The sequence below is a fragment of the Phycodurus eques genome, chromosome 17, assembly GCF_024500275.1.
Source record: "Phycodurus eques isolate BA_2022a chromosome 17, UOR_Pequ_1.1, whole genome shotgun sequence".
Lineage (NCBI taxonomy): Eukaryota > Metazoa > Chordata > Actinopteri > Syngnathiformes > Syngnathidae > Phycodurus > Phycodurus eques.
In genome coordinates, this window is record NC_084541.1 from 16,447,098 (window position 1) to 16,471,965 (window position 24,868).

The window sequence follows — 24,868 nt, forward strand, 5'->3', positions numbered from 1 at the left end:
GTTGACTACTCATCGTCGCTCAATCGAAATAAGACCACGGGAGGTTAGCGTTTTCCTTACAACAGTTCGACTAAAGGGGTCGGATTATAGTTGTTTTCTTGTTTTCTTCCTTGTTTTTCTTCTTTTTTTTTTTTTTGCTTCATGTGCTAAAATAGAAAGTACATCTTCCTTAGAAAATCAATAAACTGTTGCCTGGAGTTTAATTTGTTCCGTGACCACGCTTCGTCTCTCATATCATCGTTCCTTCCAAACAAAAACAAAAAAAAACACCAACAAATGTTTTCTTCAAAAAGGAAAATTGCACTCTACAGTATTGTACTTTCTAAAAACATATTGTAATGACATAGTTCATGTTCCAATGCCCTTTGACATCGTGTTATTCCTTCTTGTGTGTGTGCCTTGGGGGCAGTATACATAATATATCAATACATGGAGAAGACGGTCACAACTGCTCAGTAAGTTGCAGTAATATTTATTAGTAGGTTTTCACAGAGCAAAATAAAGTTGTGATGTGAGGGGGGAAAAAAATCCAACTCAAAAGGGTGAAGTTAAAGTTGTAATTTGACTAAAATCAAGTTGTAATATTGAAGGGGGGGAAAAAAACTGCAAAAAATTATTGTTTCAGCAATATTGCGAGAATTTTCATGACAGAAAAATCTGCAATATAGATGAGAACTACTGCAGTATGGAAAGTACTAGAAAAGTGAGGAGAATAAAGTCGGAATGTTACAATGTCAAAAAGTCTTAACATTCCAAGAAAAAGTTGTAATATCAAGGAGTAATATTATGACTTCGGAGAAAAGGTCATGATAGATTTCAGAAATATTGCGAGATTTTTCGTGATAGAAAATTAGATATGTTTAACAAAAAAATAAATCTGCGATGCAGGAGTGGACTACTGTAGTACGAAAAATTACAACAACAAAAAAAAGTTGCATTGTGAGGACAATAAAGTTTTAATATTAAGAGACAAAAGTCGTCGCATTACTCAGTAAAGTATTAGGGGGGAAATGTTGTAATATTATGAGAAAAATTGAGTATTACAAAAGTAAATCTTGAAAACGTCATTGTATTGATTGGATTATTTAATTGGATAGACCGCAATTAGTGGTTCTGATTAGCGGCTCAACAGACAGTTATATAACAAACTCCATGGCCTCGCTTCTAGTATATTTGTGTTTTTCAGAACCCCAAATCACACTCCGGTGTTGCGTTTAATGCGTTGTGTCGTTCCTATTGCTGCAATGCATTCTGGTCCGTTGACCAGCAGCGTGGCTGCACAAATAACCTTTGGACACCTCGACAGCAAACAAAGTGAAAGTGAATGCGTTTGCTCGACAGTCCGTCAGTTGATTTGAAAATATAAAAAAAACACTATTCATACTATTTGCGGCCTTTTATCGTATTTCCTCGTTATTCAGTGAGGATTTTTGTTCTGGGGGGGTTTCGTTGTGGACTGATATGATGCTGGATAAGAGGGAAAATACAAATTGAATTGAAGTCAGTTGAATGCCAGATTAATGTGTCTGCTGTGCATTAGTGCTGAGTGACTTTGTCTTTTTTTTTTTTTTTTTTTACGCAGACTTACGATTGTTGCCTGCATTTGAGGATGTGTGTGTTTGTGTGTGTGCGTGTAGCAGACTGAGCCAGTGGGGGGGGGAAAAAAGACAAATTCATGCTCTATATCCTCATGTGCCCCTCTGCCGGTTTGTCCCATCCCCCGCATTCCGCATCCCCATCTGTTTCCCATGCAAATATTTGTAGGGTCCTCTTGAAATTGCTTCATAGCGTTGTCGTTGTGATTCTTAAGCCAAATGAGCTTTTTGCAGGCATATCCATCCCGGTTTTGAAAATTCAGCCCTCGAAGCCGGCTTAACTTGTCTATCGTGACTGTACGACGGACGACTGGTTAGCACGTCCGCCTCACAGTTCTGCGGTCCAGGGTTCTAATCCGGCCTTCCTGTGTGTGCCCTGGTGAGCCTAGTGAGGACAAACAGTTCAGAGAATGGATGGATGTCTATCTGTCTGCCATTTTGTTTCGAAACTGATATTTTAGTGTCATTTGGTCATTGCCAGGTCAGTAGCACCCCAAGATTTTGGGGGGAAAATTCAGCCACAGCAGCTGGTTTCACGTAGCGACATGAAATTTGGTAGGAATGTCCATCATGTGCAGACCCACAAAAAAGTCTCAAGCAACCATGCCTGAAAAAAAAAAAAAAAAACAGGAAGTCTGCCATTTTGGTTTGAAGCAGCTATTTTTTGAATACTTTATTGTCCATTTCCAAATGTCCTTCAAAGATAAAGTTGTCGCCACAGATACATCGAAGCATAAATGCACCAAAGCAAAGTTTAACATAAAAAAAAAAAAAAAGTTGGCACTTCGCCTTGATTATTGAGCTTGCCCCCCAGCAATCAAATCAGGTAAAGGACCACATTGGCCACGACAATTACCCGATGAGGAGACCAAGTATTATCGATTACGAATGTTGATTGTGTGTAATGTGTTTGATTAAACTTTTCAATGGTCTTCACCACAGGTGCTAAACCAGATGAGGAAGGTCGCCCAGGTTGGGCAAGACGGCGTGCGGCGCATGGACTGGCACGACTACGACGCCATCAGGAGGGACGCCGCGAGATTCGGTGAGGAAAAGCGCACAGAAAAATCATTGTCTGAATGAGAGTTAAAGGAAAAAAAATGCAATATTGCTTGTCAAAAAATATACTATTTCTGTTGAGAATTTTTTTCAAGGAAGAGAAATTGGTACCAATTGGGGCCCTCAAAAATCCGACAACAATTCTCTGGATGTTCTATTCCTGCCATTTCCAAGGTTCCTTCAAAGACAAAGTTGTCCTAATGATTTTGTACCAAGAGTTTACTCCCAAGTTGAATCCAGATATAGTACACAGATGGCTTCTCATCATGTCGAAGAAGTCCGACTTTTTTCGTCTTTATTCCAAATGAAACAGGCGGTTGATTTGTTATTAAGATGAAGAATATTTAGCTGCTCAGTTAGCTGGAATGTAATAGAGCTCCTGCAGTTCTTTTAAATGAGAAACTAACTATGATGGATAAATAGTGATGCTCAGTAATTGTCATAGAAAATAATGTCCATCGGGGTGGGTTATGTTTATTTATATATGATCTCTCTGAAAACTCACTCATTCGCGCCCATTTGAACATTAGAAAGAATTTGCACCGGTTTTACAAATTGACACGAAATTCGGTAGACACGTCTAGCACAACAGAATGCATGAAAAAGTCTCAGGGACGCATGCCCTGAAATTGAACAGGAAATTCGCCATTTTGGTATGAAGGAGCCATTTTGGGACGACTTCCAAATACAATTCTACAATTCTTTCTTTGACTTTGGTTTAGTCTGAGTTATATGTGATCCGTCCACACGGCGCAAAACAAAGCGTTAATTAGAGGAGTTGATCTCTGAAATGAGCTATTAAAACGAGGTCCTCGCTCGCTTCGTCTACTGCGGCAATGCCGACAGATCGTTTCTACTTAATGGAACACGGCGGCTCCGTGTAATTTAATGAACTCAGAGTGTGGCTCGGCCTCGCTGCGCGTGCCCCGCTGCCTTTTGCGCGCATTGATGAGAGGCAAAAGGAACACCTCTATTTTTGACACGCCGCTTGAAACGAGCGCATAAAGACGGGGCGATTAGGCCTGTTTTGTAGAAGTGTCATTATATCCGTGTATTCCTTCTTTTGTGGTGCTGTTCACTAGAGCTTATGGGTTCTTTTGCTCTTCTCCCGTAGGAAACGGCGAACAGGGAAAACCTTTTCCCATGTCCGAGGCCGACCGTGTGGACATGGCCTACAGGGAGAACGGCTTCAACATCTACGTCAGCGACCGCATCTCACTCAACCGCTCCCTTCCGGACATCCGCCACCCAAAGTGAGTCGTGTCGGTATCCTCGAGAATATTCCCCAAAAATACACGTAACAAATCATTTGTAACGTGAGACATTTTTAAGGCTCATTTCTGAAATGACAGTTTAGCCAGCTAACAGTATCAGCAACATAGTTGTTCGGATTCCGATTGGGTGGTCACTTGTTGCTAGGCAGAATTCATAGGGCCCTTTCAAACAGCCAATCATCAAAATAATTATCAAACTTGGACGCCATGCTCAGCCCACATTAGACTGCACGTGCAAAAAGAATTCTCGCTACTTAGCATCGCCCATCTGATAACGGGGTCTCATTTGGGCGGATTCCCGAGTAGGACTTTGTCCTGGAATTTGCCCCAATATGTCCGGCTTCCCGTTCAATTTTTTCATGCGTCCCGTCATGATCAGCATATCTACCAGATTTTGTTTCGATTGATGAAACTGGTGTTTTCGAGAGGCCGCTACTGAGTGAGTTTTCGGGGGGGTTCCGGTCATTTGGTGTTGGTCTGCAAAGAAAAAAAAAAGTGGTTAGTAAAGCAATTGCTTTTCCATTAGTCAGGTAGGAATTTGATTTTGAAAAAAAACCTTTCTGCCTTTGCCTCACAACCGCTATTGACTCAGGTGTGCCACTTCAGGCATTAGGGACACGAGCTAACCCTTTAAAAAAAAATGAGCCAATACAAAATTCACCGGAAAGCTTTTTCAGAAAGAAACACGCTTTTGGTTTGGTTTAATGGGGCTGCCGAAAGGTCACAGATTGCTTGCGAAAAGAAAGCTGCGTTTAAAAACAAAACAAAAACATGATTCCTACCTAAGTACAGCTTCATTGCAACAGGTGACACCCGAGCGCCGCTACAGCTACGCATAATCTGCGGTGGCCAACTAGCCAATAAAGCCAGGAAACCCTCAAAACTGCTTTGGCACAGTAAGACAAAATACCCTACGTTAAAAGACAAGCCTTTGAAATGTTTAAAAAGAAAAGATCGTGAACATGGACAACAGCAGTTATTAAGGGCCTCCTCAACAAATTTGACTGCTCTAAAGGCACTATTTTTACTTGCAGAGCACATTGCTGAGGCAAACAAGCCTTTTACAATTGGTGACGAATCGATTCTGCCTGCTACAAAGTACATTTGCAGTGAACGTTTTGGCGAAGCTGCTGTGAAAAAAGGGAGCCAATGTTCCCTCTTTCAGCAAGCAACATAAGTAGAATTGATACAATAGCGGCAGACGTTAAGGTGCAATTATTGAGAATAAATGAGTCACCATGAAACGCGATTCAGATGAATCTAATGATGGCGATACTGCTCATTTCTGTGCGATATATATTTTTTAAGAGAATGTGCATGAGGATTTGTTTACGTGTACTATTTTTTTGCCAACCAGCACCACCGCCACCGAACTATTAAGTCCTTGAACAATTGGAATTCACATAAGACTTAAGTGGTCGTTTTGGGTCGGCGTACGCACGAGCACAGCGCCTGCAATGATTGGACGGCTGTCGGGTCAGACAGCACGGATCAACGAGGTCGCTTTTAAATGTGAATCTTCACACTGCGTCATCCATAGGGAAATGCCGGCGAGCTGAAAAATGTCAGTAATGTCGTAATATGCTCTGGTCATTAGGACAGCAACAGAAAGGTCCACACTTTAGATAGCCTCCAGGTTATTTAAGGTTCACTATGAATTTGTGTCATATACTTTTATGGGTTAGAGAACAGTCCCTTCCAGTCGTATATCAGCTGTAGCTGTTTCATACAGGACTTGATCGAAATAAAGTCCTCCTTATTCAACGGGCCTGTGTCTTCATTCACCATTCTCAACATCCACTTGTCCTCTTTTCCGGGAAGAAGAGGGGACCTGATCTAATTCACTTCACACAGAAGTTAGATGGCTTTCCAGAGGCAAATCGCTGGCTAGAGTTTTTGAGTTACAAGAGTCTCCGAGATTTCGTTTATAAAAACAGTTGCCACTGGCAGATGTTTTCAGCAACAGTCTTGAAACTTACTTATACCTGTGTGACATTTTTACCTGCTGAACAAACTTATTCCCTTACTTTTGAGGCAAAATAACAGTTTTCAAGTCAAATCAAATTGGTGCTTTCAAAGCCAAACTTGGAGTTATGGGGACAGCGAGTAAAGGGATTTTTCAGAGAGTAGCAGGGATTATAGAAGAGACCGAAGTCGAACCTTCACTCTCTCCAGCTGGTGCATGACCTCCTGTCACAGCTTTCAAAAGAGTTGGAGCATTACTTCCCAATCACAAAAGACCCAGGGATGCGAAAGAAATGGATCCGTAAACTGTCCGTGGACAAGCCAGGTGAACCAAACCCATTTCTACTTGAAGAACAGAGGTTGCAAATGATTGTGACCGACAAACTATTTTTGAAACGACTTCAAAATGTTTCATGCATGAAACTAGTCCAAGGCACAAAGAAGGTTGGGTACCCGGCTCTAAAGTACATACACTTGCCTTTTTCATGAAGATAAATGCGATACTTGCAAAAATGGGTGAGTTTTCCGGCATGTTGAGGTTGAGGTCCTGGAATTCACTGCTGGAATTGGTACGGAAGGAATTGAGTCAATCAACCCAAAATGATTCCAAAGACTCATTTTCCAAAGAAATCACTCCCCCTTTTTTGCCGATTCTGGCGCTACTCGCCCCTTTCACACTGCCATAAATGCCGAGACAAAGCCACTGTTTCCCCTCTAGATCCTTGCAAATCAATCATAAACATTCCGACATGCTCTCAATCTCAAAAACCCCTCCCTGGACTCGTAAAGTTTTTCTGAAAATTAGATTCCATTTCTTCCTTACCTCCATCTTCTCTCAAAGGACTGCTGTGCGATGATACCGTCTCTTATAAAAAGCTGGACTACCTTGACCTGAAGCGACTCTCATCTGGCTCTGTTGGTGCTCTGCATATATTACAGCCACGACGCAAGCACGCCTGACACCGACCGGCTAACGCACCCCCAGACCACACCCCCCACTCCCCCCCATGCGGTGTCTGTTTGATGGGCGTGTTGCTGACGCTACCTTGTGACTGAAACGTTGGCCGAGGTTTAATTGAACTGCGGAGACATACTGAATGTGAACAAATGCACGCCGGTGTCTCCTTTGTTACAACCGGCTGTTGGGATTCACCGTGACAAACGGTCGCCTGTCTATCACGCCTCCGTCCTGTCTCAAATGATTTGAATGCAGTCCACAAGCAGCAAGCAATCTCTCATCGCGTGATTAGCAGCTTGCCACCATCACGCGCCAGTTGATCGCTGTACGTGTAACGCGTCACTGGGATGGCTGTGTATTTATCAGAAATCATGACATGACCTTAACCCTAACTAACTTCTAACCCCTAACCATAACCCATAACCCTTCCCCTAATCATAACCCAACCACTTACCTTAAGCTTACTAACACTAAACCACAAACCCCTAACCTCTAATTCCTAACCCCAACGTTACTAACCCTAACTCCCATATCCCATACCCCTAAGTCTTAACCCCTACCCTCTAACCTCAAACTCCAAACCCTCTTTAAGCCCGCCCTCAACCCTATAGCTTCAGAATTATTTTGTGTAGTTTGCCGCATTCTTGCGTGTTTTCCCCGATGCACTGGCTCCCTCCAATTGCAAAAACATGGGTAGGTTTATTGAAGACTAAATTGTCCAGAGGCCACCTTAATGAGGATAAACAGTATAGAAAATGGAGGGGTGGATGTTTTCAGTGTTCAATAAGCGTGCCATTGACTCTCTACACACCGATGTCGATCCACGACTGTTGCACTTAAAGTCCAGCAGGTGTCGGTAGCGTGCATTTCAAATAGTCTCACTAAATCGAGAAGAAGATGCATTAGTCGTCAAATGACTCAAAATACCGAAGCTCAAATCAAGGCGCAATTACTCGTAACTCTTCAACCCTGCGAGATACCATGCAAATTTCCGATGTACCAGAAGACTGATGAAATTTTGATGTTGAATGGTTTGAATCAGTTAAGAAAATGTACAGTAGAAGTAGAAGCGCTCTTCAGCATTCACACAACCAAACTACGATCTACGATTTTGCCAATTCTGATCAATTCTAATCAGGTTTACAACTTTGTGTGTAGTTGTAAACAGAAGCTGTACGCCGAGAAGCTGCCCAACACCAGCATCATCATCCCGTTCCACAACGAGGGCTGGTCGTCGCTCCTGAGGACCGTCCATAGCGTCCTCAACCGCTCTCCTCCGCAGCTCATCGCCGAGGTCATCCTGGTGGACGACTTCAGCGACAAAGGTACGTCGTGTACCCCCCCCCCCCCCCCCCCCAATCTTGATACATCGCTCGCCGATTAACAATTTCTGTCACGATCCTTCATTGATGGATGTGTTTACCTCCCGTCTCCACGGTAATGAGATGTTCTGCCGCCTCAGAGTCATTTAACGCACATCAGAGGCTGAAATTAAACCCTCCTGCTGCTCCCAGAAAGAGCCAAGCATGCGACTGTACAGCAGAGGCTACACCCGCGAGAGTTGCAGTTATACGCTTTGACGAAACGACAACGCAGTTTTGGTCCAACTCAGAGTTGTACTACTTAAGTGCTGTCACGTTCATACACAGTACGCGTCACAAGTCCTATTTTGTAAGACCTAAATAGGATTGCCGACACTTAATGTGACATGGTTGATTTAAATAAAGCAAACATTCCATTAAAACGCACCCCATTAGGCCAGCGCTAATGTGAGCAATGCAATAAACGAGAAGCACGTGGCTCCTCCTCACGTCATTAGACAAGTGTCATTTACATAGCAATAAAAAGCGGTCAAGAAAATGGATGGTTGGATGGATGGAATTTAAAGTACATTGCTGTCCACATTTTGTGTGTTTTTCTTTTACACAATGTAGTTTTTGTTGTGTTTCGGACATTTTTCTTTTTCAATGCGGAGGTACCTGTTTTTCATTGGACGTCGCCAAAGGGATATCCATACCATCGCTGTCCATAAAAAGTTATTTACTGTAGTTGTTTTCTTTTAACTGAAATGAAGAAATGTTGTCTTAGTCAAGTTGGTGAATAAAACCTTGGCGATACATGATTTTGACTGGAAACGTATTGTTACAGACTGAAGGAAATCATGTAGCTCCCATTTTTATTTTATTTATTATTTTATTTTTGGTTTGTTTTGATCAAAAACAGAGACATTTTGTGGGGGGGGATACTTCCTTTTCACTCTCGAGACACACAAAAATGGTCAGGTGGGAATGCGAGAACATTACCGAGCTACATTGTCGTGGTTTAACCCCCCCTGCGGGCTGTCGGCTGTGATGTTCCCTCTCAGCGCTGCTGCCCTTTGATTAGATGTCATTCCAACTGTAATTAAGCCTCAGACACCCAAGCAAAACGTGAGCTTCACTCGATGCTTCTCTCCGGATGAGAGACTGCCTGAGGAACGTCAGTGGTAGATGGAGGGAGGTTGTGGGAAGGGAGGAGGAGGAGGAGGAGGAGGGTGATATAATGGTGAAGTGTTTCTGTGCGGAATGCCACGCAAATCAATGCTCCATTCTTGTGAAAGGCTTCCTGTATAAATAGGCAGGTGCTGCGTTATTGAGGAGAGAAGTGTTTTCATGATGGAGCTGGAATCTGCGATGGGCTGGACTACGCAAACACAACCAATATGAAAGAGTGTACGAGGAGGAGGATGACGACAAAGTGTTTTGCTCATCTTTTGTTGGTCGACTGTTTCCACCTTGTTTCACAACGAACCTTTTTTTTAACCATTATGCTGTATAAAAGAAAACCTATCATAATTCTGCGAAACTATCAGACTAAAGGTACAAATTAGTCAGCTACTTCAACTTTGTGGACGGCGTCGGTTTCTATCCTGTTGCCATGGTGACGTCCCCGTAACCGGGCACCGTTTCTGTATAATTGAGTCGTCGAGTAGACACAGTAAAACATGCACTAACCTTAACACCTCACCTTGCCTTTTTTGTTTAAACTTGAATTGACCTATTGAGACCAACATATCCCGCAATATTTGCGCATGGGAATTTTCCAGACTACAGCAATATGAAAATATTTAATTTTGAGAGGCTGCAATCCTGAGGATTTGTACAATTTAAAGTTAAAACAATATCGCTAAACGAAGGATGGATGATCAAAATAGTTGGCTATTAATTTGCTAATCTATTAGTCGTCAATTCATGAATGTAATGTTTTGCGTTATTTCACAAGACTTCAGTATACGTCGCAAGACTTTGACTTATGTCGTAAAACGTCAGTATACGTTGCAAGACTTGAACTTCTTGTTACTTTATCCCAAAATTGCAAATTATGTAATCTGGTTAAAAAGAAACATAAGAAAATAACATTTTCAAGTAGTTGACTCTAGAATGAAATCCCTTTAATACAAATGACGTCATCCAAGCCAGTAAATAACAAGGAATTAAAAAAATAAATAAATAAAATGTAATCGGCCCAAAAGTAGAGGAACAAAGTACTTATCTTTCTGCAAGGGTTGATCACGGAATAAAAAGCCAATCGGCACAAATATTGTTTGCATGTCATCAAAAAGTAGAGAAGCATTAGAGAGAAGTCGCAGTTTGAGGCCTGGCAGGTGTCTGACAAACACATCTCAGCACTCAGCCTCAATTAGCGTCATCCTCCTCCCGCGCCGAGCGCGGCGAAAACGACAAAGTCGTCGGCGTCTGCATCGGACGTTTTGACACATGGACGAGCATGTGACGTTCAATTTGAAAACGCTCCGCCCGTATGCATCTGGCACTGCTTGTCTTGTAAGGCCGGGGATTAAAGCGAGAAAGCAGACGCGAAACATCGTGGCAAGCCCGTCGGGAGAGAGCGGCGGGGGGAAGCAATTGGGCCATCAATCTGCCCGTGGCAGGCCTCCATCATTGGGTAGCTCGTGTGTGAAGTGTGCCACAGCTGAATAAATATACACACGGCTACTGGCAGTGAGGAACGATGCACGAAAGGTGTCCAAAATTAACCCCCAAAAGCGCCAGAGAAGACATAGAGGGTCGATTAGGGAACGTCTATGTGACCTTGATTATTTTGGAACTGACAGCGTCGAAAAAGGAATACAACTCCTGCTTTGATTCCAAAGATTGAAAGATTGAGAATGTACTTTTTTGATCTTCAACCTCTGCCGTCCTTCATAGTCAATTTGAAGTGGAATTATATTGAAACTTGAGAAAGATGACTCATCACTGAAAGACTGACAACTGGTCGAAAATGTTGCAATTGAACGGTGGCATCACGTCACCCATTTTGTATGACAAAGCCTTCAAAATCTGTCACGTCGAAGTGACTTGACACATAAAAATACTCCCTGAAGATTGGCTGAAATGGAAACGTATGACTGGTTTGAACATTTTTCAGGCGTATTATCATTTCGTCATTCTTTTTGTTTTAAATGGTTCGCTCATTGTCGCCGCTAGCCATTAGCCGCCTTCCTAAAGATAAGACAGATAAGCCTTCTCACGAGGTGTGCTGAAGTCTTACGGAAACGCTGAAGTCGGGCGGATATGATGAAGTGTCATGGGAAATGTTGAAGTCTCGTGAGATATGCTGAAATCTCGTGGGATATGCTGAAGTCTCGTGGGATATGCTCACGGGTGTCTTAAAAGTCTTGCGATATGTCGAAGTCTCGCGATATGCTGACATCTCACGGATTTGCGGATATGCCGAAGTCTGATGAAATGGCGAAGCCTGGCGGTGTACGCTGTAGTCTCGCCGGTAAAGCGAGACATCAACTTTATCTCACGACATTTCAGCACAACTGCAAGACTTCAACAGAACTGTGAGACTTCAGCACATCCGCAAGACTTTCATGTATCCCGCGAGTTGGGTTGTTTTACAGGCAATTCAAACCTTTTGAACTGACAGCGGAAACCGCTAATTACGATGATTATTTATTAGCAGTCGGCGTATAAAGCACAGCCGTCCCTCTAGGACTGTAAATGACCAATCAGCAGTTGATGAACTGATATTCACCTCCAAGATGGTTTCATTTGTGTTTTGGGTGAAGGCTTAAATGCTGAGGAATCTGCTGTCAAGAGCCACTCGGACCGACACTCTGCCACACCGGCCGTGGCGACGGGAGTTGATCGTTAGAAGGGTGCGAAAGCGGCGAGAAGACAAAAACCAAAACAGAATGTGGTGCATGTTTATTCATCAGTGTGCACGAGAACGCCGTGTGCATGGCAGAGATAATGAGGTAATGGCGCTCGGCACAGTGTGGCGGCAAAGGCGGGATGCGACGCTACGTGACATAAGCAGATAATTGAGCTCCAGCGCTTCGGGGAGACGCCGAGGCGATGTCAGCGGGTGCCGATCGATGGTAATGTCTTTGTGTAGGGGCGAGGTACTTTACACGCGTGGTAAACAACACCCACCGCGTAGCCCTTGATGACACGTTCCCCTACCTACCTCCGCATTAAATTAGAGAAGTAATTCCCAACCAGTGTGCCTTAATTAGTCCCAAAATTGGTATTGTGTTGCTCCAAATAATCAGTGGAAAGTACAAACACGGTATTTAAAGTAGCTTTTTCAGTTATCTATACTTTTGAGTTTTTATTTTTATGATGACTTTTTATTTTTAGTCCCTGCATTTGAAACTAGATATCCTTAGAGCGGTACCTTGACTTATGATTGCCCCCAATTTACGAGTTATGAGTTTGGGTTAGATTTTTAAGGTTAAGTTAGGGATCGCGATTAGGTTTAGGAGTTATTTATATATATATATATTTTTAGGTTTGTATTGTGAGCCAAACTTTGTGTTACTAGCAAGCTTCAGCTACGCCAACACTCGAGTGAAGTGGAACAAAAAACAACAACGTTCAGTCATTTATTGAACACGACAAATTGTCAAACACAATTACAAAATGAAAACACTCGCAAGGAGCATGGAGCACATGCTAACACTGAACTCAATCGCTTGGTCAATTTTTTTGCTTTCAGTTTTTTTGCATTGTGTGGCGGGCCAAAATCTTAGCTGTGAGTAAGTTACTCATACGGCCCCCCTCGACCGAAGGGGGAAAAAAATGTAGCAAATGTCGTAAAGTGTATCATTGAATTGAACGGAGCAAACCCATGAAAGTGTGAAAATAGGAGGACTGCAGCTGGTGGCGCTGAGGATTTCCTCGTTTCCTTGTCCACTCCATGCTTGGTTGCTTCTGATGTGTCGATATACGTAATTGCGACAGTTCAGGAGACACAAAGCGGTGACACGCTATACCTTCTTGATTGTGTGACATAGACAAAGTATTGATTTCTTTCAAATGAGATGGAAGTCATGAAGCTGGCTTGTCAAGTCAATCTCCTGACTTCAACCCAATAGAGCATGCTTTTTTTTATTTACTGAAGACAAAAGTGAGGGCACTAAGACCCACAAACTCAAGACTATTGGAGGGATATATATTTTTTAGGAAGCAAATAAATGAACCACTCCTGTCTTCTTTTTATTTATTTATTTTTGTTCTTGGTTTAACGCCAGCGCCCTGCAGATGAATTCTGAGCTCAGTGTTCCCGCGCTGGGTGTCCCGTGTTAATCCCTTTGAGGAAACACGTGCGTCTGCAGGCGGAAAAAACATAAATTAGACACAGCGTCTGGTCTCTTCTACATGACGACTGATCAAATTTATTTTGTCGACTGTTTACGTGCCTCGGTAGGTGCTACTGCTTTGGTTAGTACAGCGGGGAACTTACCTACCACCCATTTTTAACCAACCTTACTTACCTACCTTCTTACCCACCTACATGACTATATCCCTTCTGTAGTTTCTTACTTGCCTACTCAAATTCTTGCCACCTACCTGCAGTCAGGTCCATAAGTATTGGGGCATTGACACAATTTTCATCTGTGGCTCAGTTGGTAGAGCAGATCATCCAATGACTGAAGGGTTGGTGGTTCGAATCCGAAGTGTCCTTCGGCAAGAGATGCTTAGTGACCGACGCATCCGCCGCCCGACGTCCTAATAGAGACTAATTTGTTTGCTGACGTTTTCCGCGCCCTCATTAGCGTGATTAATCACCTCCTTGTGTTGGGTAAACACTTTGAGCCGTATTCCAATTTATTCGGGGGGGAAAATGAACTAATCACAATTAAACGCTGATCTCACAACCCCACCTCCCGCGCCCGCTTTCCAGGGTCTCATCTCACGAGAGAATTAATTTTCCGCTCAGGCTTTGACACTCAGTTTTTTTCCCCCTTGATTTATAGCGAGGGAACCTTTTTGTCCTTACAGCTTTGTCTCTGCCGTGCCCTTTTGTCTTTCACGGCAATGTCACGTTTTATAGTGTGGAAGAAGAGTGTCCAACTTCTGGCCTGGGGACATTTGTGGTCAGATGCACTTTTTTTAATGACCGGCCGCATATTCTAATAATAAACTTAAACCAGGGCCACATCAAAAGATAACTTCTTTCAATTTTAAATTATATATATATGGTAATCCCTCATTTATCGCAGGGGTTACACTACATTGCAGAAAACCACAGCGATGGAAAATAATTTTTTTGTATTATTTAAAAAAAAAATTAAAAAATAAATGACTAGTTTCATATATGCAAGTCAATGCCAGTAATTGACACTTTAGTGAGGTGCAAGTGTTCTATTTGTTTCCTTGATATCGCCATCCACACACTCTACACGAGCACTCAGCGCACACATTCAAAAGGTGGCTGTGCTCTGCATGAACCCACGCAGACACAGTGTAGACGGGCGATTTCGTGGCTTAATCATGAGGTTCCTGCGGTATGGGCACCACAAAGCATTATGGGCATTAGGGCTGGCAGAGCCCGTTCTGCTTTGTGTAATTCTTTGCAGTGTTCTTTTTTACAACAGTACTGAAGTTATAGAAAATAGAGCTAAACCTTACTCTTTTCTTGCATGAGTGTGTGCAATAGCTATACGTCGGGGTGGGTTTGTATTTGTGCATTTATTCCATAAAACTCTGACTGGGGCTTGTGTTAAACAGTGTGTTTCATGGCTTAACATATTTTGACCTTCAGCATATTGAATTGGTTTTTAGCATTTTTTCATAAATACAAGTTTAAAGTGGGGCCACCTCTTCCTTCCAATTCCAAGTTCCCGAGCGTAGAATGAGCTAAAAGAGCGACAATGACCTCATCAATGCCTTTCAACTGTAACCTTTCTTTCCTTTCCACAGAGCACCTGAAGACGGCGCTGGAGGAATACATGGACCGCCTGCCCAAAGTGCGCATCCTGAGGACCAAGAAGAGGGAAGGTCTGATCCGGACCCGGCTTCTGGGCGCCGCCTCCGCCAAGGCCCAGGTCATCACCTTCCTGGACTCGCACTGCGAGGCCAACAACAACTGGCTGCCTCCGCTACTCGGTGAGGAATGAAATGTAACATTCTAACCAAAACAACAGCACGGAAGCACATAAACAGAGTAAAAACGAGGTCCCTGTGCTTTTGTTATGTGGTGAATGTGTCTTCAGTTCCAACTAGCATTCCATGAGACTCTCATAATGTGGTTTCTCTGAACCCAATTTATTTCGGGTGCTACATTCCAGACCCACCCACAATGGGTGAAAAGCCGCAATATAGAGGGACCATAAAAAAAATATATATATATATATTCTCGTAATATTAGGACTTCTTACCTTTATTCAACTATATTCTTGGAAATAAAATGCTTTCATACTTTTATTTTCTTGTAAAATTAGAATTTTACGGGTTAAAAATGTATAATTGTTTTCTTGTAATAGTACTTCATTCTCGTTAATAAAAGAATATATATTTGGTTAATGTCAATTAAGATCTTAGAAACCTTCAAACAACTGCTGCTTTACGTACATGAAGCAGCAGCACATAAAAGCACATTAAACCATTTTTGTTGTTTTTATTTTTTTCCTAACCTGGCAAGTAGATTTGAAAGCATTGTTATTGTCTTTTCAGACCGAATCGCTCAGAACCGGAAAACGGTGGTTTGCCCGATGATCGACGTAATCGACCACGACAACTTTGGCTACGACGCGCAGGCGGGCGACGCCATGCGCGGCGCCTTCGACTGGGAAATGTACTACAAGCGCATCCCCATCCCCGCTCGGCTGCAGAAGGACGACCCCAGCGAACCGTTTGAGTGAGTGATGCAAAGGACCTTCGTATGAATTGAAAGTGCACACAGTAACCTTTCAAATGTGCACTTTTGAGGCTTTTCTGTTTTTCTTTTCTTTTTTTTTAACGATTATCTGGAGCCAAAAAGCAGACAGTTTGACAGCTTTCATTGCCTCGGCACAAACTGCGGATGCCGGCTGACAACGAGACAAGGTCACTGATAAAAACGTTGCCTTTTCTGTCCTATTGACGCCTGGGAAATACGTCTCCTGATACTAAGATGCGGGCTCGAGGGGGGAGCATGGCAGACATTGCAGCAGTCGTGCAGTGGAGCAGCTGTTAGTATTAAAACGGAAAAACAATCAAATCTGATTTTTCCACAATTTGTAGCCATAAGAAATGATGCAAAAAGAAATATTCAGTTCCCTTCAGTAACAGTTCAACGTCCTTATAATGGTCATAGCAGTTTAAAAACTAATTTGAAATCTAAACACACTGGTTGCATTGTCAATCTTGAGTCCCGAATTTAAACACAAATCCTGCCTCGAAACACTAAAACCCTGGCTTGAAACTCTAATTTGAAAACCTAACCCTGGTTTCAAGCCTTAAACCAGGCTTGATTTGAAACCCAAACCCTGGTGAGAAGACCAAATTTGAAACCCAAACCTAGCCTGGAAACACTAACTTGAAAACCTAACCCGAACACTGGATTTTCATCTTTACCCGGACTTGAAACTCTCATTTGAAACCTAAACCCTAGCTTGAAACCCTAATTGGAAAACCAATCCCTAATTTCAAAACCTTTCTCAAGCTTGAAAAAAAGTTGTCAATGCATGCAAAACATTACATATATTGAAATGTAAAAGCAAAACATTCAGATTTGAAAACAATTTCTCCCTAAAGAAAGAATAGAAATATTCTATAATACTCCTACATTACCTTTAGAGGGATTACCCGTAAAATGCTACACTATTACCAGTCTAAATGTTAGCATTGTGCTTCTAACCTGAGGCCTAGTTACGATCAGTGCAGCTAGGAGGCTAACCAGGCTAGCTCCGTCACCGACAACCAATAGGAGTGGTGCTTTGTCGCATCGTTGCGGGGACCCCGGCGGGTTGGAGTGGAGCCCCTCCGGCGGCCCATTGTCGGCGCCAGCTCGTGCCTTTAATTGATTTTCCTCAGGGAGCGCTTTGGCCAGAGCAGAGGGAGTGACGTCAACATCCAACTGATGAAACGCATGTAACCATGGCAACTGCGTATGTCTGATATTAAGGGATGCTTTGCTTGTGTGTGTTTATTGGGGATGCACACAATCGACAACCATGAAAAACGGTGAGACAATAATTGGGAAACTTGGCATTTGGGTTTTTTCCCATTAGTGGAAATTGCATTTACACAAGCTTGGAACCTGAATTTGAAACCCAACCCCTGGTTTCAAATCTAAAGCCAGGTTTGAAACCCTAATTTGGAACCCAAACCCTGACTTTACACCCTAATTTAAAACCCAAACAAACCCTGGTTTGGAAGCCTTATTTGCAAGCCAAAGTCAGGTTGGACAACCAAACTAATTTGAAATCCAAACCGTTGGTTTGAAGCTCTACCGGGTTTGAAACCCTAATTTGAAACCAAAACCTGTTTTGTGAACAAAGGACGTTGATTTGTGTGTTACACTTTCCCTTACATTTCTCACCCATGGCTAATGCTAAACGCTAACGGCAGGATCCTTCGGGGTTGACTCGTGACACGACAAGTTGCGCTTGAGCGACTAGTCCAAGAAGTTGAAGGGACTTTGAAGTGAATTCGCGGGTGCTCCTGCTTCCCTCATTTGTGCGTCTCAGGTGTAGCGCCGGGCGAAAACAATAGCGCGCCGGCGCGAGTGCTAGCTAACGAGGTGTGCGACCCGCAAAAGCTGCGGCGGGTTAATTGCTTCCTGCACTCTTCAAAGCGTCTTCCTATCTGGAGGGAACAGCTCCCCCGTAAACACTACACTCCATCTCTTGCCCTCAACCACTATTTTAAGATCTTTTGCCGGAGTGTGTGCTTTTGTACATGGTGAACCCACTCAAGAGGATCAGGATTAAACGCTTTGCAGTGTGTTAGCGTGCGTGTAGGTAATGTGTTTGTGTAATGTGTGTGGGTGTGTGTTTGTGCGCATGTGCGTGTGGGTGTGTGTATAATATTTGTGGGGGATGTTTTTAATGTGTGTGTATTGTGTGCATGTGTGTGGAATTCATGTTTGTGTGTGTGTGTGTGTGTGTGTGTGTGTGTGTGTAATGCTTGTGTCTGTAACATATACTGTATATAATGTGTGTGTGTGTGTGTGTGTGTGTGTGTGTGTTGCAGGTCTCCGGTGATGGCGGGCGGGTTGTTCGCCATGGACAGGAAGTGGTTCTGGGAGCTGGGAGGGTACGACACGGGTTTAGAGATCTGGGGAGGAGAGCAGTACGAGATCTCCTTCAAGGTAAGGAGATACAGTTGTATCTCGATTTACAAGTCAAGTGCCCCAAATTAGGAATTTTTTTTTTTTTATTTTTTTTTGGAGTTAAGAGCTTTAATTTGAAAGTGAAATTCTGTCTTGAACCCCTTATTTGAAATCAATACCCTGGTTTCAAACACTAACCCAGACTCGGAAGCTTAATTTGAAAGTCTAACCCTGTCTTGTATCCCCGTTTTCAAAGTCTAACCCAGGAAAAAAAAAGAAATGATAGTGCGGTGGGGAAATTCCTAATTTTTGCCACAGAAAACATTGGAGTTTTCAAGTAGTCACAACAAATGATGACCTCTGTGTTAAAAGCTCTTTTGAGTTGATCTATCTGCCCGCCATCCCCAATTTCATCAAGCGCTAACATTTAGCTCGTGGCAACTGCGTAGCTCTTAAGTCTACTTACCTGAGCGATATTCAATTTGGCCCGCTATTTTTTTTGATGAAGATCCTCATTAGCTGATAGGCTTCTCACTAACATTCTCCTGAGGTGAGGAGATTAGCGGACGCTCATGCTAATCCCTACAAACCCCGAGACACAGTCGCTGGCTCCAAACACAATGGGCTCCATTCAGAGATTTTTGTCGGCGCTGCGGTGATGGGAACATAGCGCCTTACCCGCTCACACCACCAGATAATGTCATTACTTGAAAGCGGCTGAACAGTCATTCGTAATACTCGATTAGTTAGCCGCTAATAATAGCATCCATCCGCTAATAGTCAGTCGGTATGGTGTCGACTTAAAACGAGTAGACATTTTTGTTTATTAGTGATTACTCGTTGTTGATTTAAAATATATGTACAGTATTATGTAAAGAAATGTGCATGTTTTTTTTTGTGGTTACAATTTTCACAGTTTTTTTAAAAATTGTAATTAACAAAATATTTTTAGAAACAAAATGACTGGTAGTGACTGCTCGCATCTCGAAAGTCGAGGTACCACTTTAAAACCTTTGTTGTTGTTCGTATCCGTTGTCGCGGGAGGGCGAGCGTGGTTGCGAGGGCGACAACTGGAGGCCATTGACGGTCGTTCACGACCTGCCGCCAGCCGCCGCGCTATAATTATTATTATTTTTTAATTAGCACAAGAAGTGACTGGACATCGCGCATACTTGATGTTTTATTCATAGACGGAAACGCAACCAGAGACTAGAGACCCAGTCCGCTTTTTGAGCCCAGAGTTTGTCTTGCAGCTACATCTTTTATTCATGCACCTGTGTGTGCGTGCGTGTGTGTTTGTGTGTGTAATGCAGTGCTAATGTTAACACAGCCATGCCGTTACTGCTTATGCTGAAATCCCATTCACAGCCTGGCTTGAAATCCTAACCCTAACTTGAAGCCCAAACCTCGAGTTGAAAACCAGAACCTAACTTGGAACCCAAACCATAACCCAGTCTTGAAACCCTCGTTTTAATCCCTAAACCTGATTTGAAACTTTTTTTTTTTTTTTTTTTTTAATTCAAACCCTGTTTTAAAACCCAAATTTGAAACCCAAACACACCCCCATCCACAAATAAGTACACAATTTGATTGTTGTAACGTTACTTGTAGTCAAATATCTAGACTAACTGTTGTTCTGCTGTGGTTCGCAACCACATTCTCCATGTTCGTTCTGTCGCTCTGTCTGTCCCCTAAAACCCTTTTCGGTCCGGCTGCATTTTCAATAAACATCAGAATAATCAAAACATAAAAAAATAAGCAGAGGGAGTATTTCAAACTCCCGTTGCGCAGCAAAACTGTTCCAGCACAAAAGGCATACAGAGCCACCATTTTGCATGGCCATGCAGCTGAACAGGAAAGGTTCAAAAAAAGAAGAAAAAAAGACACACATACCTTTAATAAACACATTAAAAATAGAAGTCAGATATATTGAGAATAGGAATAAAAATTAACGTACAATAAGATCTAGTAAAAATACGTAACACATCAGCGTGCAGAAGTTCAGGTCATAAGTGTGCATTGATTACTTTGTTGAATTCGGGATCACCATGGCATTTGGAATAAATCATTTTTTAAAACCAATAGCCTTAACCCAAACTTCTGTTATTTGAAACCCAAACGCTACCTTCTATTTGAGACCATAACCCAGACTTGAAACTTTAATTTGAAAGGCTAAACTTGTCTTGAAATGCTCAACCCCAAATCTTTTGTTAAAAACCTCGATGCTAATGCGTGTGTGTCTCTGCGCAGTTGTGGATGTGCGGCGGACGCATGGAGGACATCCCGTGCTCCAGGGTGGGACACATCTACAGGAAGTACGTCCCCTACAAGGTCCCCGGCGGGATCAGTTTAGCGAAGGTAATACAACGCACACCCACGCCAGCGTCCTAAGCCACACGATCACCCGTATCCCGCTCTTCCAGAACCTGAAGCGCGTGGCCGAGGTGTGGATGGACGAGTACACCGAGTACGTGTACCAGCGGCGGCCCGAGTACCGTCACCTGTCGGCGGGCGACATGACGGCGCAGAAGGAGCTGAGGAGCCGCCTGGCGTGCAAGAATTTCAAGTGGTTCATGAGCGAGGTGGCCTGGGATCTGCCAGAGCACTACCCGCCCGTGGAGCCCCCCGCCGCCGCCTGGGGCGAGGTAAACGCTCCAGTGTTGAAGCTTTATTCGGTGCACCCGTGGGAGTGGGAAAGCAAAACAGTGGCGGAAACAGCAGAACAGGAAAGAACGAGTGATGAAACATGTTTGCAATCAGAACAGACACCACGTGGTAAACATGACTCTGGATTGACTGGATTGTTTCAACTTTAGGTAGGGAGGTAGGTTCGATAGGGATGTTGGGGTAGGTAGGGAGGCGGAGTTTGAAGTCGGTAGATAGAGGTTGGTAGATAACTACTACGTACGTACGTACTAGAGCGGCTCCAATTACCGGAGACAAATTCCTTGGGTGTTTTTTGGACATACTTGGCAAGTAAAGATGATTCTGATTCTGATTCTGATAAGAAGGTAGATCACTAGGTAAGTAGATTGGTTTGGTAGATAGAGGTCGTAGTTTTAAGTTTGATAGGTACTTAGGTGGAGGTTGGTGTCGGTAAATTTATGTGGTTGGTTTGTCAGGTAGTCAGGTAAGTAGAGGTTGGTGGGTACATAGAGGTTTTTAGTAGGTAGGTAGGGAGTTACTGGTTAAGGTAGATACTGTATGTACGTGGGTAGCTTCAGTAGGGACGTCGTGGGAAGGCAGAATTAGAAGTAGGTAGGGAAGGTAGTGTCGGTATAGGTAGTTTGTTGGTGTTGGTAGATAAGTACAGTGTATGGGTAGATGGGTCGGTAGGTGGGTAGGTAGATGTTTGTATTGGTAGGTAGGTACAGGTTGGTAAATCAGAAGGTAGATCAGTAGGACGGTACGTTGGTTTGCTAAAGTGGTTCGGTAGGTAGAGATTGACGAAGGCAGGTAGGTTGGAGACTTGTTGAGAGTCAAGAATTAGAATAATGGCTTTGTGTCCAGGTTACAGTTCTTGTATGGGATCTCATCTGATAGATCAGCAGTTCTCTCCTCCTCTTAGAAGCACAATGAAACATCCACATTGTCGTCGGTATTTTCTCCCTGTTGCCCATCTCCCGACTGACGTCCCGTTTCCTCCGCCTGTTCATCCGCAGATCCGTAACGCGGGCAGCGGCATGTGCATGGAGGTCAAACACTTTGTGTCGGGCAGCCCCGTGCGCCTGGAGAACTGCGCCAAAAGCCGCGGCGACGTGGCCTGGAGTCACGGACAGGTGGGCTGCTCGAGTCCACCCGCCTGCGCCGGAATCTCGCTTTGGGATTTGCTGCTAAATTGGCTTTTGGCGCGCAGGTGTTGACGCTGGGTTGGCGAGAGGACATCCGTGTGGGCGACCCGGTGCACACCAGGAAGGTTTGCCTGGACGCCGTCTCCCACAGAAGCCTCGTCACCCTCTACGACTGTCACGGCATGAAGGGAAACCAACTGTGGCGCTACCGAAAGGTATGGAAAATCTTTTGATCACTCCTTAATATCGAGCTTAAGTTCCGTGCGCTAGTATGCTCTTTGGAAATTCAGCGCAGGACTACAATGATTGCAGTGCTAGATGTTAATTATTAGAATTGTACAGTATGTCACTAGTAGGGATAGGCAAATACCGATAACTTGTATCAGTATTGGGTCGATAGCGGTCTTATTTATAAGTAGCGGGTACTCGTAAAGGCTGCTGATACCAGCCGCTGACACTTAACATACTAGTAGGACAACTAAATGTTACCATTAAGACAAAACTAATAGAGGGCATTTTGGTGCTACTTGTAGGGTCCGAGAGGCTACTAGAGTGTGACACAAGCCTATTAGTTAGGCCGAGTCATGTTACTAGTGCAACAAAATGAGTTTGCTTGTTTGTTGTTCTACTAATGTGCTGCATAGTCTTACTGGAGACAACAAAGAGCGTACTAGTAGATTCTTTTTGGATGAATCCTCAGGATAAGAGCTTGTACCACCCGGTGAGCAACAGCTGCGTAGACAGCAATCGCGGCGAGCGGCGCGTCTTCATGAACACGTGCGACCCGACTTCGCTGAGCCAGCAGTGGCTCTTCGAGAGGACCAACGCCACCGTTCTGGAGCGCTTCAATCGGGGCACGGATTGACCCCGCCCCTGCAAGGTGTTAAAATTAACAGTGAAAACCTCACACATATCGCAAGGGCCACATTCCAGAGCCACTTCTTCAATCCCATTTGAAGTTTACTGTAAAACTGGCACATAAAATAAGAGAATTATTTTGCCCAACAAAAGTCCCCGAGCTTAATGCTAATATATAATGAGAAACGCCATAGACAGGCGATCCAAAAGTAGCATAGATGTTAACGGTAATTATAAATCTTCAAACAACTTTTTTTTTTTAACACACAGAGCAGCACCACATACAAGTACTGGGTCTGGAACGTATCACCCCTCCCCCGCGACATACGGGGGAGGGGTGATACGTACATACATTGTTAAGGCACCAATCGGATTTTACCTCATTTTGCCCAGATGAAAAAAAAAGATGGCGAAGAACGAGCTGTTTGACAAACAGTCGAGGAAAAGGCTTCGCGAGGGGGCTGCTCGGTCCACCGGGGGACGATGACGTCCAGAATCCAGTCAGACCACAAGAGCTTGAGACCAGGAAGACGGTACGTAGCTGGGCCAGAAAGGGAGACACAATATTTTTAAATTATATTCATAATTATTTTAACATTTTTCAAAAAAACAATGTTATTCAAATAAATGACCCTGACACATAAACAGCCTTTTACATGAGTGTACAAATTTTCTCAAATAACTGGCCCCTAATTTCATGGTCACCTGAGCCCATTTGGACTCAGTCTCTAACCAAAACAGCAGCACCTACTCCAACGCCAACAGAGAAGGTGTCGGTGTCACTGCTTTACAGAAATCATAAATCTTGACCATTTTTATGCCAATTTGTGAAAGGTAACATTAGGTTAGAATTTTCTGGGGAGGGCCTACAGTCAAAAATTTCCAGGGGATTAACAGCAGTGTCTGTTCTCAGGTGGTCCTGGAAGGGGCGGTTGGTCCCCGAAGACCCTCCGAAGAAGTTTGCTCTCTTTTAAAGCGCCAGTCCAAATGTTTGGAGAACTCTCTCGGTAAAAGTCTCGGATTTGGACGGACGTGCCGTCGTGTCTTCTTCAATCGCCGCCTTTGGACGCTCTTGCACAGGCTGCCGACTCTTTTCTCAGAGAACACGTTGATAGGACTTTGTATTTTGTATCCAATAAAGATATCGTTGTGTCTACTTGGATCTCAAAACTACTCACATGTACGAGGCTAATGAAGGCAAAAAAAAACAAAAAAAACAAAAAACTGTGAGTTTAAAGCGGCTCGGGTGCCCATTTGACCTGGTCCTCCCGTTCCATGTTGATACTTATTTATACAGAACAGTAAAATGGGCAGAAAATGTAGCATTTTACTGGCAGTGTGAAAGGGGTTACTGGCCTTCGTTATAGCTCTGATCCTATCTTTGAAGCTGTAAAATTCCGATTCCGTTCCATTTCTAAAGACATGGAAAGCTGTCAAGCACACAAACATACAATTGTTTACGCAAACATACAATGATGCAAACACAATTGCTGACTCACGCCTGCAATAGATTAAACAAACGTTCACTCAATCATACAATTGTTCACCCAAACATACAATTGTTTATGGAAACACAATTGTTAACACAAACATACAATGAATTTTTCAAACACACTTGTTCACACAAACATACAATTGTTTACTCAAACATCCAGTTATACAAGCAGATTTGTTCACGCAAACCTGCAATATTTTACACAATTGTGCACACAAACATACAATTGTTTATGCAAACATCCAGGTGTTCACTTAAACATACAATTGTTTACCAAAACAGACAGTTGTTCACGCAATCATACAATTTGTTTACACAACCGCAAT

General features: G+C 43.3%; 1 protein-coding gene across 2 annotated transcripts in view; it reads left to right on the forward strand.

Annotated features, from left to right (window-relative positions):
- Positions 1–24,238, forward strand: part of LOC133416301 (polypeptide N-acetylgalactosaminyltransferase 10-like) — a 37,042-nt gene extending 12,804 nt beyond the window's left edge. For both annotated transcript variants that reach the window (XM_061703117.1, XM_061703116.1), the window contains exons 2-14: positions 2,538–2,640; positions 3,769–3,907; positions 8,010–8,176; positions 15,065–15,250; positions 15,818–16,001; positions 18,320–18,437; positions 20,649–20,756; positions 20,822–21,043; positions 22,061–22,177; positions 22,255–22,404; positions 22,890–23,069; positions 23,441–23,580; positions 23,961–24,238. In XM_061703117.1, coding sequence (XP_061559101.1) covers positions 2,550–2,640; positions 3,769–3,907; positions 8,010–8,176; positions 15,065–15,250; positions 15,818–16,001; positions 18,320–18,437; positions 20,649–20,756; positions 20,822–21,043; positions 22,061–22,177; positions 22,255–22,404; positions 22,890–23,054 — 1,647 coding nt within the window. In that variant the 5' untranslated portion in view covers positions 2,538–2,549 and the 3' untranslated portion in view covers positions 23,055–23,069; positions 23,441–23,580; positions 23,961–24,238. The remainder of the gene's footprint in view (positions 1–2,537; positions 2,641–3,768; positions 3,908–8,009; positions 8,177–15,064; positions 15,251–15,817; positions 16,002–18,319; positions 18,438–20,648; positions 20,757–20,821; positions 21,044–22,060; positions 22,178–22,254; positions 22,405–22,889; positions 23,070–23,440; positions 23,581–23,960) is intronic.
- The last annotated feature ends 630 nt before the right edge of the window (positions 24,239–24,868 follow it).